Source organism: Pseudophryne corroboree, chromosome 9 (assembly GCF_028390025.1).
Source record: "Pseudophryne corroboree isolate aPseCor3 chromosome 9, aPseCor3.hap2, whole genome shotgun sequence".
Lineage (NCBI taxonomy): Eukaryota > Metazoa > Chordata > Amphibia > Anura > Myobatrachidae > Pseudophryne > Pseudophryne corroboree.
In genome coordinates, this window is record NC_086452.1 from 333,733,958 (window position 1) to 333,751,539 (window position 17,582).

Consider the following 17,582-nt stretch of genomic DNA (forward strand, 5'->3'; position numbering starts at 1 on the left):
AGCATCCTCTACGGACTAGGAGAAAAAGATTTACCAGTAGGTTTAAAATCTTATTTTTATGTTTGGAGAAAAGTGGAACCTAAAGTGTATGGAATTTACAGATTCTGCAGAATTATTATATGCAAATACGTACTGAGATATCAAAAATTTCAGTTGTACTGTAAGGGGTAAATTTACTAAGATGGGAGGTTTTTTTAGAACTGGTGATGTTGCTCATAGCAACCAAGCAGATTCTATTTAACATTTATCCAGCTGCTTCTAGAAGATAATAGAATCTGATTGGTTGTTATGGGCAACATCACTAGTTCTAAAAAATCTCCCACCTTGGTAAATTTACCCCTATGTGTTTTTGAACATATATAATAAATCATGCATATTTGAATCTGTTCAGTCTAATACCAAATACGTAAAAGCATAAAGGGTTTATATTCTAAAGCTAAGTAAGTGCCACTTCCATTGCTTCCTGCATGGTGAAATCACTCCCTGCCGAGATGAATGAATAAGGATTTAAGAATGAACAGTTTGTGCCAAACACCCCCCTTCTCTCCTGTGCATTTCACCTCATACGTCATTTTCTACTCTTCAGAGAACAGTCTTTTTGTTTCCATTTTGATACAACTGTGTATAAATAATGAAATAAAGATAATGTGATCCATCTTTTGGCTCAGGTCTCTAGTTTGTGATAGATCTGTTCTTTTTTTAACTTTAATTATGATTGATGAAATCTATTATCAGCTTCTGTTGTATGATGAACGTACTTATATGGAATTTGTCTTCTTTTGTGTTTCTCTAGACATGAGCTCTGGCTCTGTGAGTGGAACTCTGCAGTCTCTAGAGCATACAGGGAAACAGGGAGATGATTTTGACATGTTTGCACTTACCCGAGGGAGCTCTCTGGCTGATCAACGCAGGAGGTAAGTGGAAGTGTATTGGTGCTTGAACTTGTCATGTTTACCCAAAACTGTAATATATTACTCAAATTACATTTCCAAAGTACTTACTAGGGCGTCACATTCCACCAATGGCAACCCAAGACAAGCTTACCATATAATGGAAGCATCCCTTAATATAAACAAGCTAATTCTGCACTGGGGTGGCATACAGATGCCATGCTAACAGAATAAATGGCCAACCACCTAATAATATACAATTTCTATGGAGAGCAGGCATAGGGCTCAAACTATTCAATAAGCCTAAAGACATGAATATTATTATTGCCCATATTTATGTAGCACAAACATATTTCACAGCTCTGCACAAATACCGTTTATTAATTCAGATCGGTCTCTGCCAGGGTCCTCCAGAGCTATAACGGGCCCGGGTACGGAGGGGGGGGGGGGGGGAATGGCCAAATCTGACAAGGCATGGCTATGCCTCCCATTTAAAATGAATAAATAATAAACTGTTGCAAACTCTGCACAGGGCGGTGGCTCCAGGGGAAACGAAGCGGCTGCAAGGGGACATCTCTGCTCAATACTGCTATGCAAAGCAGCGCAACCGGGTAGTGCATTGGGCAGTGATAGGGGACTGCTACAGCAGCAGTCTCCTCTTTCTTACTGCCTAATGGGCTGCTCTCGACTGCACTGCAATACAGGCCCAGCCAGCAGTAGTTGGCAGAGCAGTGTGAGTGATCAAAGACCTGGGTCCCCACCATGTCTCTTCATCTGGTGCCACTGGCATCTGCCCCATTGAAGTTTACAATCTTGTTTTCCTACTACAGGCACACGAATATACAAACCCAAACCGTTGTAAAAGCACAATCCACATTGTAAGATTATGGAAAGCCCCAGTGACTAGTTTCCTAATTCTACAGTAATGTGTGCATTATCAGATCTATGGTATGCCCAATAGCAACCAATTAAATTGATCATTTTTCTAATACAGTTTAGGAAATGAAAGCAAATGTCTGACTGATGTGGGTTTCATCCGTGTACCTGTGCATCAGTTTTATAAATGCACCTGATATTTCAGAATGGCTGCTGTTTTTCTCCTCACAAGTTAGCAGGAGGTAAGGTGCAGCTTGTAGTGACAGCACGTGCTTAGCATTCAGCATGTATCGTCTCATACAAGAGCCAAGGCAAGTGTGATCATCAGTTGAGTAATACATACTGATTTCTTAGAGCTGCCCTGTCTGTGCCACTGAAACTCTTACCATGTGACCGTGCACACTTAGGGGAGAACTAAACTTAAACAGAGAAAATAAAAATGACTAAGGCATATGTAAGCAATGACAGAAAGTCTTCATAAAGACCATTATGTTTATACCCAACCTTATTGCTTGTTATCATCAGTTCTTCAGGTATTTCTAAAGCATAGGAGGTGATTCCCATAGCTACCTCTGTCATCAAATGATGATAGCATACCTCCCGACCATGACAATTTCAGTGGGACAGTCCTGCTTGTCAGGAAGTGTCCCGCTGTCTCACGTCTGGGCCACTGTGTTCCGCTGCCAGGATGGTGGTAGGATGAGCACCGATCAGCACTGCTCTGCACAGCACATATGCACGGCATCTAAACAGTGTGGGGGGTGAGCGGGGGCAGCCCAGCTGTTCCGGGAGTGCTGGGCACACCCCCAGACTAATGAAAATGGGTGTGCCACAACCCCATGCCTGTACCACAAAGCAATGTCCCCAAGGCCACACCCCTTTTTGGGCACTCTCAGGATACTGATCTTTGACTACCAAATGTTGAGAGGTAGGGGAGAGGCACATATAGAGGTTTAAATCAATGTAGGAAAAGGCACATATATGATCCCTTTATATACAGACTTATACTGTCCATTACTTTTTTAATCCTTGAATATTCCTGAACATTAATAACAGGCAGCATAATTACATTAACATATTGATGAGAACAGGAAATAGGGGTCCTGTCCGCAGTTATCAAGAGGAGCATAGAGCGTTATAAGAGAGACAGACAGTGTAGCATGGTCTCCGTTAGTGAATGATGCTTTATAAGTAAGTACAAATGTGAGTAGAGATGTCTTTAATTATACATTCCTATGACATTCATTAAGTGCATCTTCTTTAGGTAAATAGTACATGGATAGCATTACTCCAGTGGGCTGGAAGGTGTAGCGATAGTTGCCGTTCTTGCTTAGAGAGGCAGAGTTTGTGTCTAGTGACTTCAGGAGACACAGGTGAACAGAAGTAATGAAGAACACAGTGGTCCTGACATTAAAGGTCTCCGACCTTTGTGAGTGAGGCTCATGTAGCAGGAGCAAAGACTGGTGTCATCAGTCAAAGTTTTGTAAACTGAGGGAAAATCCAGACCAGTCATGTGGCAGAACTGCAAGGTGTAAACTGACCCCTGGAATAATCTGATCAACAGTCACTGGAGAGGAGTGAGAGCTCAGTTTGGGTGCTTGGGTGTGGGTTGTGACATCAGATTCCCCTTCTCTGGGTGTACAGTCTATTTCTGCTTCTCCTCTGGCACGTACACAGCTCCTTCAGGTCTCCTACCTCGTGTCTGCACTGATCCACGATCTGTACATTTCTCAGATGGCAAGTTCCTACCCGTCTCCTGCTGCCTCTTTTCTCACTACTTCCATTATTGTTTTGTTCACTTTTGTTTCCTTTATTCTTGAACAATTTACTCTTTCCTAACATTGTTTTGTGTCTGGCTCTATTTCTATCTACAACTCCTTGGTAACCATGCACCTTTCTGAACTCTGTGGCTGGTGCAAGCACTTAAGAGCTTTTGTGCCATTCTTCCTGATCAGTGGTATGGTGGTGGGCATCTACTTTATCCTGGAGGCCATTGTGCACAGCGGACCTCTGTCTGATGAGCATTTCTATGATCGGATTGACCTACAACAACATAAACTCATTTCTGCAAAATCTGGACTGAACCCAACAACTCCCAGCAGTCTCAGGTTGCCCACTGACCGTTACTGTGCAGCACTTTCCACTTGGCTTGGGGAAAAACAATGGATGGGTGGGTGGGGGTTAATTTGTTGGAAGTTAACCTGTTTATTACCACAAGAGATCCGCTCAAATCAGGAAGTGCAACAGAATTTGCTGCGCTATATAAGAAACTATAAATAAATACATTTAGCATGCCAGTTTTCTTGTACCAAAACTTTTCCCCTGAGCCTGTAGAAAATAACATAGCCATTCTGTCCAATAATTTGGTAACCCCACCTCATAGTAAGGTAATAAGTTACTGTGTACTGCTGGAAAGGCAGAGATATATGTTTATATATATATATATATATACATATGTGTGTGTGTGTGTGTGTGTATGTATATATATATGTGTGTGTGTGTGTGTGTGTGTGTGTGTGTGTGTGTGTGTGTGTATATATGTATATATATATATATATATATATATATATATATATATATATACACACACATACACAACCAAGGTTGCTTTGGACTAAAACTATACTGTAACTTATTTTGTTTTCATTACATGATGTATTAAATAAATATCCTACTGTATGCTCGATTATGGATCAGTGGGTCGACATGGATTAGGTCGACCACCATTGGTCGACATTCACATGGTCGACACCTGAAAAAAGGTTGACGCATTAAAATTATTGACATGAGGAAGTTCGACACATATAAAGGTCAGACATGGCATTTTTACACTTTTTGATGTCATTTTTGCCTAACATGATGAGGAACCCCAATTAGTGTACTGCTTCCCCTTGCATGGCTGCGGGTAAGGTGCCTCGCTCTGCTACCACTGCGCTCGGCACAGGTTACTATTCCCAGTCGTAGTCCACGTGGATGGTAAAGTATGAAAAAGTTAAAAATAAAAATGTAAAAATACCATGTCGATCTTTTTACAAAGTAGTGGTTGACCTATTGACTGTTGACCTAATCCATGTCGACCTACCATCCGGATACCATATGCTCGACCTTACTGTTCCCTCTATTTAGCTGTTTCCTACGTCTCTCCTGTGTCTCTATTTCTATTGCAGTGTCTTTCTTTTTCACATTCTTCATAACAATAAACGGACGTAGTATGCTTTACCAGCAGACGGGATGCCGGCTGTCCATATCCCAACAGCGGCATCCCACCTGCCAGAATGCCTGCAGCGGGGAGAGTGCTAAGAGTCCCCTTGTGGGTACCACAGGATCTATTCCCACTCTATCGGTGTCGTGGACACCCACAAGTGGAAATAGCCCTGCTGCGCTGGGATTCCAACTGGCGGCATTGCCGACTAACGAGATTCCGGCATCGGTATCCTGACTGCCGGGATCCCAACAGATGGCAAATTAAACGCATACCTAATAACCACCTATATTATTTATATAGTACCCACATATAAAGTAGTACTGAACAGAGATTGTGTAATCGTTACTTCCATCTTTCTTGTCTCACTCAGTGTTAAATACGAGGACCCCCAAGCTGCAGATGGACTAGCAGTAGCCCTGGATACTCGACAGCAGAACACTGGAGCTGTAAGTAATTTGTTCTACCCTGCAAGGGAACTTGCCCATGAAAGGCCTGTATAGAAAACTAGATTTCTTATACGTCCTAGAGAATGCTGGGGACTCCGTAAGGACCATGGGGTATAGACGGGATCCGCAGGAGACATGGGCACACTATAAGACCCTAAATGGGTGTGAACTGGCTCCTCCCTCTATGTCCCTCCTCCAGACCTCAGTTAGACTTTGTGCCCAGAGGAGACTGGTCACACACTAGGGGAGCTCTACGGAGTTTCTCTAAAAGACTTTGTTAGGTTTTTTATTTCCAGGCAGACCTGCTGGCTACAGGCTCCCTGCATCGTGGGACTGAGGGGAGAGAAGTCAGACCTACTTCTTCTTAGTTAAAGGCTCTGCTTCTTAGGCTACTGGACACCATTAGCTCCAGAGGGTTAGATCACTTGGTGCGCCTAGCTGCATGTTCCCGGAACCGCGCTGTCACCCCCCTCACAGAAGCCAGAAGAAAGAAGCCGGGTGAGTATTGGAAGAAAAGAAGACTTCAGTGACGGCAGAAGACTTCAGTAACGGAGGTAACAGCAGCGGTAGCGCTGCGCTCCATGCTCCCACACACCAACGGCTCTTGCAGGGTGCAGGGCGCTGGGGGGGAGCGCCCTGGGCGGCATGTTACTGAGGTTTAGATCGCTGGCCAGGGGACATATTTAGGTGCCAGGACACCGGGTATGTTCACCCCGCCAGTGTACCGGCGATCGCGCTGCGCGCCATGGCTCCCACACACCAACGGCTTCCGAGGGTGCAGGGCGCAGGGGGGGCGCCCTGGGCAGCGATTTCTATATATGTTTATATACAGGGGGTTATACGCTGTATATAGATCCCCCCCCCAGCTCAATATGTGTGTGTGTGTGTATATATATATATATTTATTGGAGCGGGCTTAAGCGCGCCGGGAAGGGGCAGAGCTTAGCCCTCACAATGGAGTCAGCGCCATTTTCTTCAGGTCCCCGCCAAGGCTAGTTTTATAGTACGAAGGAGGGGGGGCACAGTGTTTTTTAGTGCTATATGGGAGATATATAGCATTATGTTTAATAATGACTGCATAATCCATGTTGTGGTACATAAATCTCAGTGTTGCCTGTCCGTTTACCCACTATTGGTTTAGTCGACATATGTCGACATGTGTGAGGGCTTTGTCACAAGCTGCTGTGGGGATAACTGTCGGCATCGCCGACGCCTGTCAGTACTTGATTCGGAAAATTAAGTATTAGCATGTTGGTGTTCGTGTGCGTAAAAAAAAATAAGTAAACACGGTATGGGAGACACAGTCGTTTGTGGGTGCCCTGTCGGCATCATTTGTATTTACTGGGTAAAAATTAACAGGCTGTTACTGCTTTATACCTGTATATATATTTATAGGTATATGTAGGGGGAGTGTTATTGAATTTACATATGTATGCTTCCCTCAGACCCCTCGGGGTTCCAAGAATGTTATTTTTTTGCCGCTTACTATTCCCTGCTGTCGACATCTACTAAGTTTCTGTCGATATAACGTTCCTGGTAGATCCACATCTGGGGCATGTCAGTGCATGGTCATACACATTCAGAACACATTACTGTCACTAGGAACCTGACGGGTCTGGACAAACCACTTGTGTATATGTTATATATATATATATATATATATATATATATATATATATATTTATAGTTAGGATATGTGTGTTATATTGTGTATTACATTATGTATATTCATGAATGCTGAAATACTAGTATTTCTTCTCATGTGCTGGTCGCTCTGTTGATTAAGCTCTAGATCGGCCGTGACGAGTTGGTCTTCGACCCTCTCAAGGAGTCCGAATGTTTATTCTCTTCCCGACGCGGAGAGAACATTGTGGCAGTCAACTCCTGGTCGACACGGAGCCCGGTCACAAAGGATCATACACAGGAAGCGAAGTGATATTTTATTTCTATACTTATTTGCACTGCATGTACATGGGGGAGTGTTATGTTCGGCTAGGCATCCGATAGAATTACCCTACAGAGAGTGGGTAGGGTTGCTTATGTTGATTCTACTCTATAACATTGCAGCAGGTTTCCGCGTGACGGCAGGAGGTGTGGCCGGGGAAATGCTGTGGATGTCTCCGAGAGATACTGGAGGGACGGTATACAGCGGTTTGGGATGCCTCAGTTCAGTCAATCTCGGCGGATACCACTGGTAAGTCTAACTTCGTGAGTTAGACTCCTTCACAACGGTTGGTGACGCATTCTTTTGTGGGATGCGGTCGTTTTAACCGGTTCGATAACGCTCCTTTCTCTAACGTCCTAGTGGATGCTGGGGACTCCGTAAGGACCATGGGGAATAGACGGGCTCCGCAGGAGACTGGGCACTCTATAAGAAAGATTTGGTACTATCTGGTGTGCACTGGCTCCTCCCTCTATGCCCCTCCTCCAGACCTCAGTTAGATTTCTGTGCCCGGCCCGAGCTGGTTGCACACTAGGAGCTCTCCTGAGCTGCTAGAAAGAAAGTTTAAAATTAGGTTTTTTATTTTACAGTGAGACCTGCTGGCAACAGGCTCACTGCATCGTGGGACTAAGGGGAGAAGAAGCGAACCTACCTGCTTGCAGCTAGCTTGGGCTTCTTAGGCTACTGGACACCATTAGCTCCAGAGGGATCGACCGCAGGACTCGTCCTTGGTGTTCGTTCCCGGAGCCGCGCCGCCGTCCCCCTTACAGAGCCAGAAGCATGAAGATGGTCCGGAAAATCGGCGGCAGAAGACATCAGTCTTCACCAAGGTAGCGCACAGCACTGCAGCTGTGCGCCATTGCTCCTCATACACACTTCACACTCCGGTCACTGAGGGTGCAGGGCGCTGGGGGGGGGGGCGCCCTGGGCAGCAATAATATCACCTTGGCTGGCAAAAATAACCACAATATATAGTCCCAGAGGCTATATATGTGGTAATTACCCCTGCCAGAATTACAGAAAAAGCGGGAGAAAGGCAGCCGAAAAAGGGGCGGAGCCTTCTCCCTCAGCACACTGGCGCCATTATTCCCTCACAGTTCCGCTGGAAGGAAGCTCCCTGACTCTCCCCTGCAGTCTACACTACGGAAAGGGTAAAAAAGAGAGGGGGGCACTAAATTTGGGCGCAGTTTAATATAATAAGCAGCTATAAAGGGTCATAATTCAGTTAGTCCCTGTATTATTATAGCGCTCTGGTGTGTGCTGGCATACTTTCTGTCTGTCTCCCCAAAGGGCTTCTGTGGGGTCCTGTCTCCTTGTAAGAGCATTCCCTGTGTGTGTGCGGTGTGTCGGTACGGCTGTGTCGACATGTTTGATGAGGAGACTTATGTGGAGGCGGAGCAGATGCCTATTAATGTGATGTCACCCCCTGCGGGGCAGACACCTGAGTGGATGGATTTATGGAAGGAATTACGTGCAAGTGTCGACTCCTTACATAAAAAATTTGACGACATGCCAAATGCGGGACAGCCGGCTTCTCAGCTCGTGCCTGCCCAGACGATTCAAAGGCCGTCAGGGGCCCTGAAACGACCACTACCTCAGATGGCAGACACAGATGTCGACACGGATACTGATGCAAGTGTCGACGACGATGAGTCAAATTTAATGTCCACTAGGGCCATTTGTGGCATGATTGAGGCAATGAAAGAGGTATTACACCTTACTGATATAAACCCGGGTACCTCAAAGAAGGGTATTATGTTTGGGGAGAAAAAACTACCTATAGTTTTTCCCCCATCTGAGGAATTGAATGAGGTGTGTGAAGAAGCGTGGGCTTTCCCCGATAAAAAATTGGTGATTTCAAAAAAATTACTAATGGCGTTCCCTTTCTCGTCAGAGGATAGGTCACGTTGGGAAACTCCCCCTAGGGTGGATAAAGCGCTCACACGTTTGTCTAAAAAGGTGGCACTACCATCTCCGGATACGGCCGCCCTAAAGGAACCTGCTGATAGAAAGCAGGAGGCTATCCTAAAATCTATTTACACACACACTGGTGTTATACTGAGACCAGCTATTGCCTCAGCCTGGATGTGCAGTGCTGCTGCTGCTTGGTCAGATTCCCTGTCGGAAAATATTGACACCCTAGACAGAGACACTATATTGCTAACCATAGAGCATATAAAAGACTCGGTCTTATACATGAGAGATGCACAGAGGGAGATCTGCCGGCTGGCATCTAGAATAAGTGCTTTGTCCATCTCTGCTAGGAGAGGCTTATGGACTCGGCAGTGGACAGGAGATGCGGATTCTAAAAGGCACATGGAAGTTTTGCCTTATAAGGGTGAGGAGTTATTCGGGGATGGTCTCTCAGACCTTGTTTCCACTGCAACGGCTGGGAAGTCTGCATTTTTGCCCCATGTCCCCTCACAGCCTAAGAAAGCACCGTATTACCAAGTACAGTCCTTTCGACCCCAGAAAAACAGGCGCGGAAAAGGCGGGTCCTTTCTGTCTAGAGGCAGAGGAAGGGGGAAAAAGCTGCAACAAACAGCCGGTTCCCAGGACCAAAAGTCCTCCCCCGCTTCTTCCAAATCAGCCGCATGACGGTGGGGCTCCACAGGCGGAGCCAGGTACAGTGGGGGGCCGCCTCAAAAATTTCAGCGATCAGTGGGCTCGCTCACGGGTGGATCCCTGGATCCTTCAAGTAGTATCTCAGGGGTACAAGCTGGAATTCGAGGCGCCGCCCCCCCGCCGTTTCCTCAAATCAGCCTTACCGACGACTCCATCGGGCAGGGAGGCTGTGCTAGAGGCCATTCACAAGCTGTATTCCCAGCAGGTGATAGTCAAGGTACCCCTACTTCAACAAGGCCGGGGCTACTATTCCACACTGTTTGTGGTACCGAAACCAGACGGTTCGGTGAGACCCATTTTAAATTTGAAATCCTTGAACACTTACATAACAAAATTCAAGTTCAAGATGGAATCGCTCAGGGCGGTTATTGCAAGCCTGGACGAGGGGGATTACATGGTATCCCTGGACATCAAGGATGCTTACCTGCATGTCCCAATTTACCTTCCTCACCAGCAGTACCTCAGATTTGTGGTACAGGATTGCCATTACCAATTCCAGACACTACCGTTTGGACTGTCCACGGCACCGAGGGTGTTTACCAAGGTAATGGCAGAAATGATGATACTCCTTCGAAAAAAGGGAGTTTTAATTATCCCATACTTGGACGATCTCCTTATAAAGGCGAGGTCCAGGGAGCAGTTACTGGTCGGAGTAGCACTATCTCAGGAGATGCTACAACAGCATGGCTGGATTCTGAACATTCCAAAGTCACAGCTGGTTCCTTCCACTCGCTTACTGTTCCTGGGGATGATTTTGGACACAGAACTGAAAAAAGTGTTTCTCCCGCAGGAGAAAGCCAAGGAGCTGTCATCTCTAGTCAGAGACCTCCTAAAACCAAAACGGGTATCGGTGCATCGTTGCACACGAGTCCTGGGAAAAATGGTAGCTTCATACGAAGCAATTCCATTCGGCAGGTTCCATGCGAGGACCTTCCAGTGGGACCTCTTGGACAAGTGGTCGGGATCGCATCTTCAGATGCATCAAATGATAACCCTGTTTCCAAGGACCAGGGTGTCTCTACTGTGGTGGCTGCAGAGTGCTCATCTTCTAGAGGGCCGCAGATTCGGCATACAGGACTGGGTCCTGGTGACCACGGATGCCAGCCTTCGAGGCTGGGGAGCAGTCACACAGGGAAGAAACTTCCAAGGACTATAGTCAAGTCAGGAGACTTCCCTACATATAAATATTCTGGAACTAAGGGCCATTTACAATGCCCTAAGTCAGGCAAGACCCCTGCTTCAAAACCAGCCGGTACTGATCCAGTCAGACAACATCACGGCAGTCGCCCATGTGAACCGACAGGGCGGCACAAGAAGCAGGATGGCAATGGCAGAAGCCACAAGGATTCTCCGATGGGCGGAAAATCACGTACTAGCACTGTCAGCAGTGTTCATTCCGGGAGTGGACAACTGGGAAGCAGACTTCCACAGCAGACACGACCTACACCCGGGAGAGTGGGGACTTCATCCAGAAGTCTTCCTACTGTTGGTAAACCGTTGGGAAAGGCCACAGGTGGACATGATGGCGTCCCGCCTCAACAAAATGCTAAAGAGATATTGCGCCAGGTCAAGGGACCCTCAGGCGATAGCTGTGGACGCTCTAGTGACACCGTGGGTGTACCAGTCGGTTTATGTGTTCCCTCCTCTGCCTCTCATACCAAAGGTACTGAGAATAATAAGAAGGCGAGGAGTAAGAACGATACTCGTGGTTCCGGATTGGCCAAGAAGGGCTTGGTACCCGGAACTTCAGGAAATGATATCAGAGGACCCATGGCCTCTACCGCTCAGACAGGATCTGCTGCAGCAGGGGCCCTGTCTGTTCCAAGACTTACCGCGGCTGAGTTTGACGGCATGGCGGTTGAATTCCGGATCCTAAAGGAAAAGGGCATTCCGGTGGAAGTCATTCCTACGCTAATAAAAGCCAGGAAAGAAGTAACCGCGAACCATTATCACCGTATTTGGCGAAGATATGTTGCGTGGTGTGAGGCTCAGAAGGCCCCAACAGAGGAATTTCAGCTGGGTCGCTTTCTACACTTCCTGCAGTCGGGAGTGACTATGGGCCTAAAATTGGGTTCCATTAAAGTCCAGATTTCGTCCCTGTCGATTTTCTTCCAGAAAGAACTGGCTTCACTGCCTGAAGTTCAGACTTTTGTAAAGGGAGTGCTTCATATTCAGCCCCCTTTTGTGCCTCCCGTGGCACCTTGGGATCTCAATGTGGTGTTGAATTTCCTAAAATCACATTGGTTTGAACCACTTAAAACTGTGGATCTGAAATATCTCACGTGGAAAGTGGTCATGTTATTGGCCTTGGCTTCGGCCAGGCGTGTGTCAGAATTGGCGGCTTAGTCTTGTAAAAGCCCTTATCTGATTTTTCATATGGATAGGGCAGAATTGAGGACTTGTCCCCAGTTTCTCCCTAAGGTGGTATCTGCTTTTCACTTGAACCAACCTATTGTGGTGCCTGCGGCTACTGGGGACTTGGAGGATTCCAGGTTGCTGGATGTAGTCAGGGCCCTGAAACTTTGTTTCCAGGACGGCTGGAGTCAGAAAGACTGACTCGCTTTTTGTCCTGTACGCACCCAACAAGATAGGTGCTCCTGCTTCTAAGCAGTCTATTGCGCGCTGGATTTGTAGCACTATTCAGCTGGCGCATTCTGCGGTAGGCTTACCGCAGCCTAAATCTGTAAAAGCCCATTCCACGTGGAAGGTGGGCTCATCTTGGGCGGCTGCCCGAGGTGTCTCGGCTTTACAACTTTGCCGAGCTGCTACTTGGTCAGGGGCAAACACGTTTGCAAAATTCTACAAATTTGATACCCTGGCTGAGGAGGACCTTGAGTTCTCTCATTCGGTGCTGCAGAGTCATCCGCACTCTCCCGCCCGTTTGGGAGCTTTGGTATAATCCCCATGGTCCTTACGGAGTCCCCAGCATCCACTAGGACGTTAGAGAAAATAAGATTTTACTCACCGGTAAATCTATTTCTCGTAGTCCGTAGTGGATGCTGGGCGCCCGTCCCAAGTGCGGAGTGTCTGCAATACTTGTATATAGTTATTGCCTAACTAAAGGGTTATTATTGAGCCATCTGTTGAGAGGCTCAGTTATATTTCATACTGTTAACTGGGTATAGTATCACGAGTTATACGGTGTGATTGGTGTGGCTGGTATGAGTCTTACCCGGGATTCAAAAAATCCTTCCTTATTGTGTCAGCTCTTCCGGGCACAGTATCCTAACTGAGGTCTGGAGGAGGGGCATAGAGGGAGGAGCCAGTGCACACCAGATAGTACCAAATCTTTCTTATAGAGTGCCCAGTCTCCTGCGGAGCCCGTCTATTCCCCATGGTCCTTACGGAGTCCCCAGCATCCACTACGGACTACGAGAAATAGATTTACCGGTGAGTAAAATCTTATTTTTTCCTTTTCTGTGCAGACAGTGGAAGGTGTAAAGGTAGGAGTTCTGCAGCCTTGTTTGGTTCGCAGAAGCGGATGTCGTTTTCTGTTTCTACTACATCCACCACATGTCACTGAGTCTATCTGGCTGGACCCCACTCCGGTGGGGACTCGTCTACTAATTTCAGTTAGTCCGGGAATAGACTAGGACCTGTGAGTTGATTATAGAATCCAAAGGGGGACGTTCTGAGTTACAGATGTTTCCCCTCACTGTTTTTCTATTAGATCTTGCCGTTTCCCCTCTGGAAGGGGAGGTAGTACGCGACGCCATACAGAGGTGCGTCAGGTTCAGGACATTGTCCTGCTGTCTATAAAAAAAAAAAAGTAAGACTAAGAGGTTTCAATGCGTTGTTCTCCGCATTCAGATTGCCTGGGTGGATATCAAGGATTGTCTTTGCCATTTCACAGGAGTGATGGCAGTATGATGGTTTTCTTTCAATAGTAAGAACCTTTGTTATTCTGTTCTGAGACGCTCTACTGATTAAGGCGAGGTCAAGAAACAAGTGGTGCGAATCGTTGTTTCTCTCTGACTGTTCCTCAACACAGGGAATGGCTGTTGTTCCCAACGACGCTGAGTTCGGAAGTGGGTATCAGAGTAGATACTGACCGGTTGAGGTTATGTGTTTTTTCCTGTGGAAAGAGGTCTGAGGATCCAGAGTCGGATCAGATTTGCTGTGACAATCCGTCAATTGGTTCTGTTAATGAAGCAGGTGGGTGCGGCCTAAAAGGCCTTTTTGGTGAGCAGATCAAATGCCGGAGTGGTTTTCAAGGGACCAGTTGGAAATGTGGTCCGGGTCTCACCTGTACATGCATCGGTATTTAATCCTAATGGCTGGGACATCACTCCTGTGGTGTCTGCTCGGTTCTCACCTTCTAGAGGGACGAAGGTTCGGGATCCAGGCTTAGGTCCTGGTGTCCATGCATGCAGATCTCCGAGGTTGAGGAGCTGTCCTGGCAAGGAACGTATTTCCAGAGGAAAAGGTCAAACTGGGAAGCTTGTCTGCAATAAGTTTTCTTGAATTAAAAGCTATTTTCGACGAACATATTCTTCGTGTTCTGCCGTATTAGTTCTGTCAGTCGACTTGACAGCAGTGGCGTAAGTAAGCCGCTAGGGCGGAACAAGGAGCAGAGCGGCAATGCCAGAAGATGCAAAAGTTTGGCGCTGGGTGGAAAGACTGGTAAACGCTTTATTAGCAGTCTTCGTTCCGAAGGTAAACGACGGAGAAATAGATTTCCTCTGCAGATGTGATCTCCATCCGGGAGAAATACAGTCGTCATCGAGAAGTTTTCACAGAAGTGACAAGTCTTTGAGGAGTGCCTCAATTGGACATGTTGGCGCCTCGTCTCAACGTGAGGCCTCATGGATATTGTTCCAGGTCCAGGGACACCTTGGGTGTTTTCAGTCGGTCTATGGGTCCCCTCCGCTTTCACTCTTTCGGAAGGTGATAAACGTAAGAAGAACAAAGGTTCAGGCGATCCTCTTGGCTCCGGTCTAGCCAAGGAGGGCTTGGTATCCAGTTTTCATGGTTTACTCATAGAAGATCCCTGGCCTCTTCCCCTACGTAAGGAACTGTTGCAGTAAGATCCGGGCGTGTATCAAGACTTACCGCTGCTGCGTTTGACGGCGTGGCGGTTGAATGCCATATCCTAACCCGAAAGGCTGTTCCCAGTGGAGTCGTTTTCCTCACTTTTTCAGATTAGAAAATAAGTAACGGCTAAGCCTTACCACAGTAGTTGGCGTAACTCTGTGCCTTGGTGTCAATCCAAGAAGGCTCCTACGGAAGACTTTCAGCTGGGTCGTTCTTATCCCTGCTTTGTAAGCCGGTGTGGATGCAGGCCTAAAGTTAGGCTTCATTTCAGTGCAGTTTTGGCCTTATAAATTTTCTTTAAAAAAAAAAAAAGGGGGAATTGACCACCTTTCCGGAAATTCAGTCTTTAGTGAAAGGAGTACTGCACATCCAACCGCTATTTGTGCCACCATTGGCACCGTGGGACCTTGGCGTGGTGTTGCGGTACTTGTGTCACACTGTTTGGAACCTTTGGGAAAGGTTGTGTTAAAATTTCTCTCTTGAAGAGTGGTCATGCTATTGACTTTGACGTCCGCAAAGCGGGTGTCGGAAGTAGCGGCTTTGTCTCACAAGAGCCCCTGTTGGTTCTTCCATGTGGATAGAGCGTTGAGAACTCGGATGATAGTTCTGTCTAGAGTGGTTTCTCTGTTTCTCAGAAACCAGACGATTTTGATGCCTGTGGTTACTTAGGCATTGGCTGATTCAAAGTCTCTCGATGTAGTCGGGGCTTTGAATATTTCTGTCGCCAATTTGGCTCAGATTGGGGAAACAGAGGTTCTGTTTATCCGGTATGCTCCCAGCATGATTGGGGCGCCTCCGTCTATGCGGTCTGTTACAGGCTGGATCTGTGATACGATTCGGCATGCTCGTTCTACAGCTGGATTGCCGTTATCGAAGTGGTGGAGGCCCATTCTACTAGGAAGATGGGCTCTTCTTGGGCGAATGCCGAGGTGTCTCGGCGGTTCAACTTTGCTGAGCGGCTACTAGGTCGGGTTCAAACACTTTTCCTAAGATCTACACGTTTGATACCCTGGCTGATGTGGACCTCATGTTTGCTCAATCGGTGCTGCAGAGTCGTCCACACTCTCCCGCCCGGTCTGGTGCTTTGGTATACACCCCATGGTCCTTACGGAGTCCCCAGCATCCTCTAGGACGTATGAGAAAATAGGATTTTAATACCTACCGGTAAATCCTTTTCTCTTAGTCCGTAGAGGATTCTGGGCGCCCGTCCCAGTGCGTACTGTATCTGCAGTTTTTGATTATGGTTACACTCTTGTGATGTTTCTTTTCAGTCAGGCTGTTGCTGACGTTGTTCATGCCATGGCATGCGGTGTCTTATTATTGGTTGTGTTGACACACTGGTTGTGTTACATATTCTCTCAGCATATGGCTGTGTATTTTTTATACCGTTGGCTGGTATTCTATTGAATGCCATGTTCTGCGGTATGTTCGTGGTGTGAGCTGGTATGACACTCACCGTGTTTAAACAATAAATTCTTTCCTCGAAATGTCCGTCTCCCTGGGCACAGTTTTCTAACTGAGGTCTGGAGGAGGGGCATAGAGGGAGGAGCCAGTTCACACCCATTCAGGGTCTTATAGTGTGCCCATGTCTCCTGCGGATCCCATCTATACCCCATGGTCCTTACGGAGTCCCCAGCATCCTCAACGGACTAAGAGAAAAGGATTTACCGGTAGGTATTAAAATCCTATTATCTCAAAGCTATGGGGTAGGCAACATGTGGCCCTCAAACTGCTGTGGAATATCACATCCCAGCATGCCCTAACATCAAAACTGCTGGGATGTGTTGTTCTACAGCATCCGGAGTGCCACACATTGCCTGATCTTGTCATAACCTATAGGGTTAAAGACACAACTATTCCCTATAATCTATGGCTGCTTATTGTGCTGCTGTAATATAAACCTTGCCCCTGGCTGATCAGGAATATCTATAGTCACTGCACTTTACACCAGGGCCGATTTCTGCTCACTGACAAGTTGTGATATATTCATTATAACATGCAAGCATGCAGAACTATAGCACGCTTTCTGTTCTATATCCACCAGTGTCTTAATTTGTTACATGATGGAGGGGTGGGAATGGATGACTAGAGATATTAGTGCAAGTCCCTCGTTATCTAAAACAGACTAGTGCAGAAATGAATTTATGTGCATGTATCATAGTTAGCAATAGTGTTACAGAAAGATTACATACAGTACATTACTTATAAGTACAATGCTGAATAATTAGTGCCACTTTGTAGGTAAGTGCACTACTAGATGCTATGAGCTTAATAGAAAAAACATAAAGCCACTTCAATAATGTTATAGACCACTCAAGTACTGTAGTTCTGCTTAATTAGCAGCCTTTGCTAAGTTGAGCTACGGCACCAAGATCATTTCTGTACTGAGCTGTATGCACACAAAGTGTTAATTGGTTTTCTAATTAAAGGAATTTTAATGATGAAACATCTGCAGGAGGATTTATTGGAACTGCAGGAAGAATAAGTGGTTTTGTGTGGAATAGTTATTGCCTTTGCTTGCATTGGACCAGTCAGTTGCCTCTTTCTTTGTACCTCCTACCACC

General features: G+C 46.5%; 1 protein-coding gene across 3 annotated transcripts in view; it reads left to right on the forward strand.

Annotated features, from left to right (window-relative positions):
* The window catches only part of TOM1 (target of myb1 membrane trafficking protein), a 328,587-nt gene that overhangs the window by 300,026 nt on the left and 10,979 nt on the right, over positions 1–17,582 (forward strand). For all 3 annotated transcript variants that reach the window (XM_063940583.1, XM_063940581.1, XM_063940582.1), the window contains 2 exons: positions 794–914; positions 5,342–5,417. In XM_063940583.1, the coding sequence (XP_063796653.1) occupies positions 794–914; positions 5,342–5,417 (197 nt within the window). The remainder of the gene's footprint in view (positions 1–793; positions 915–5,341; positions 5,418–17,582) is intronic.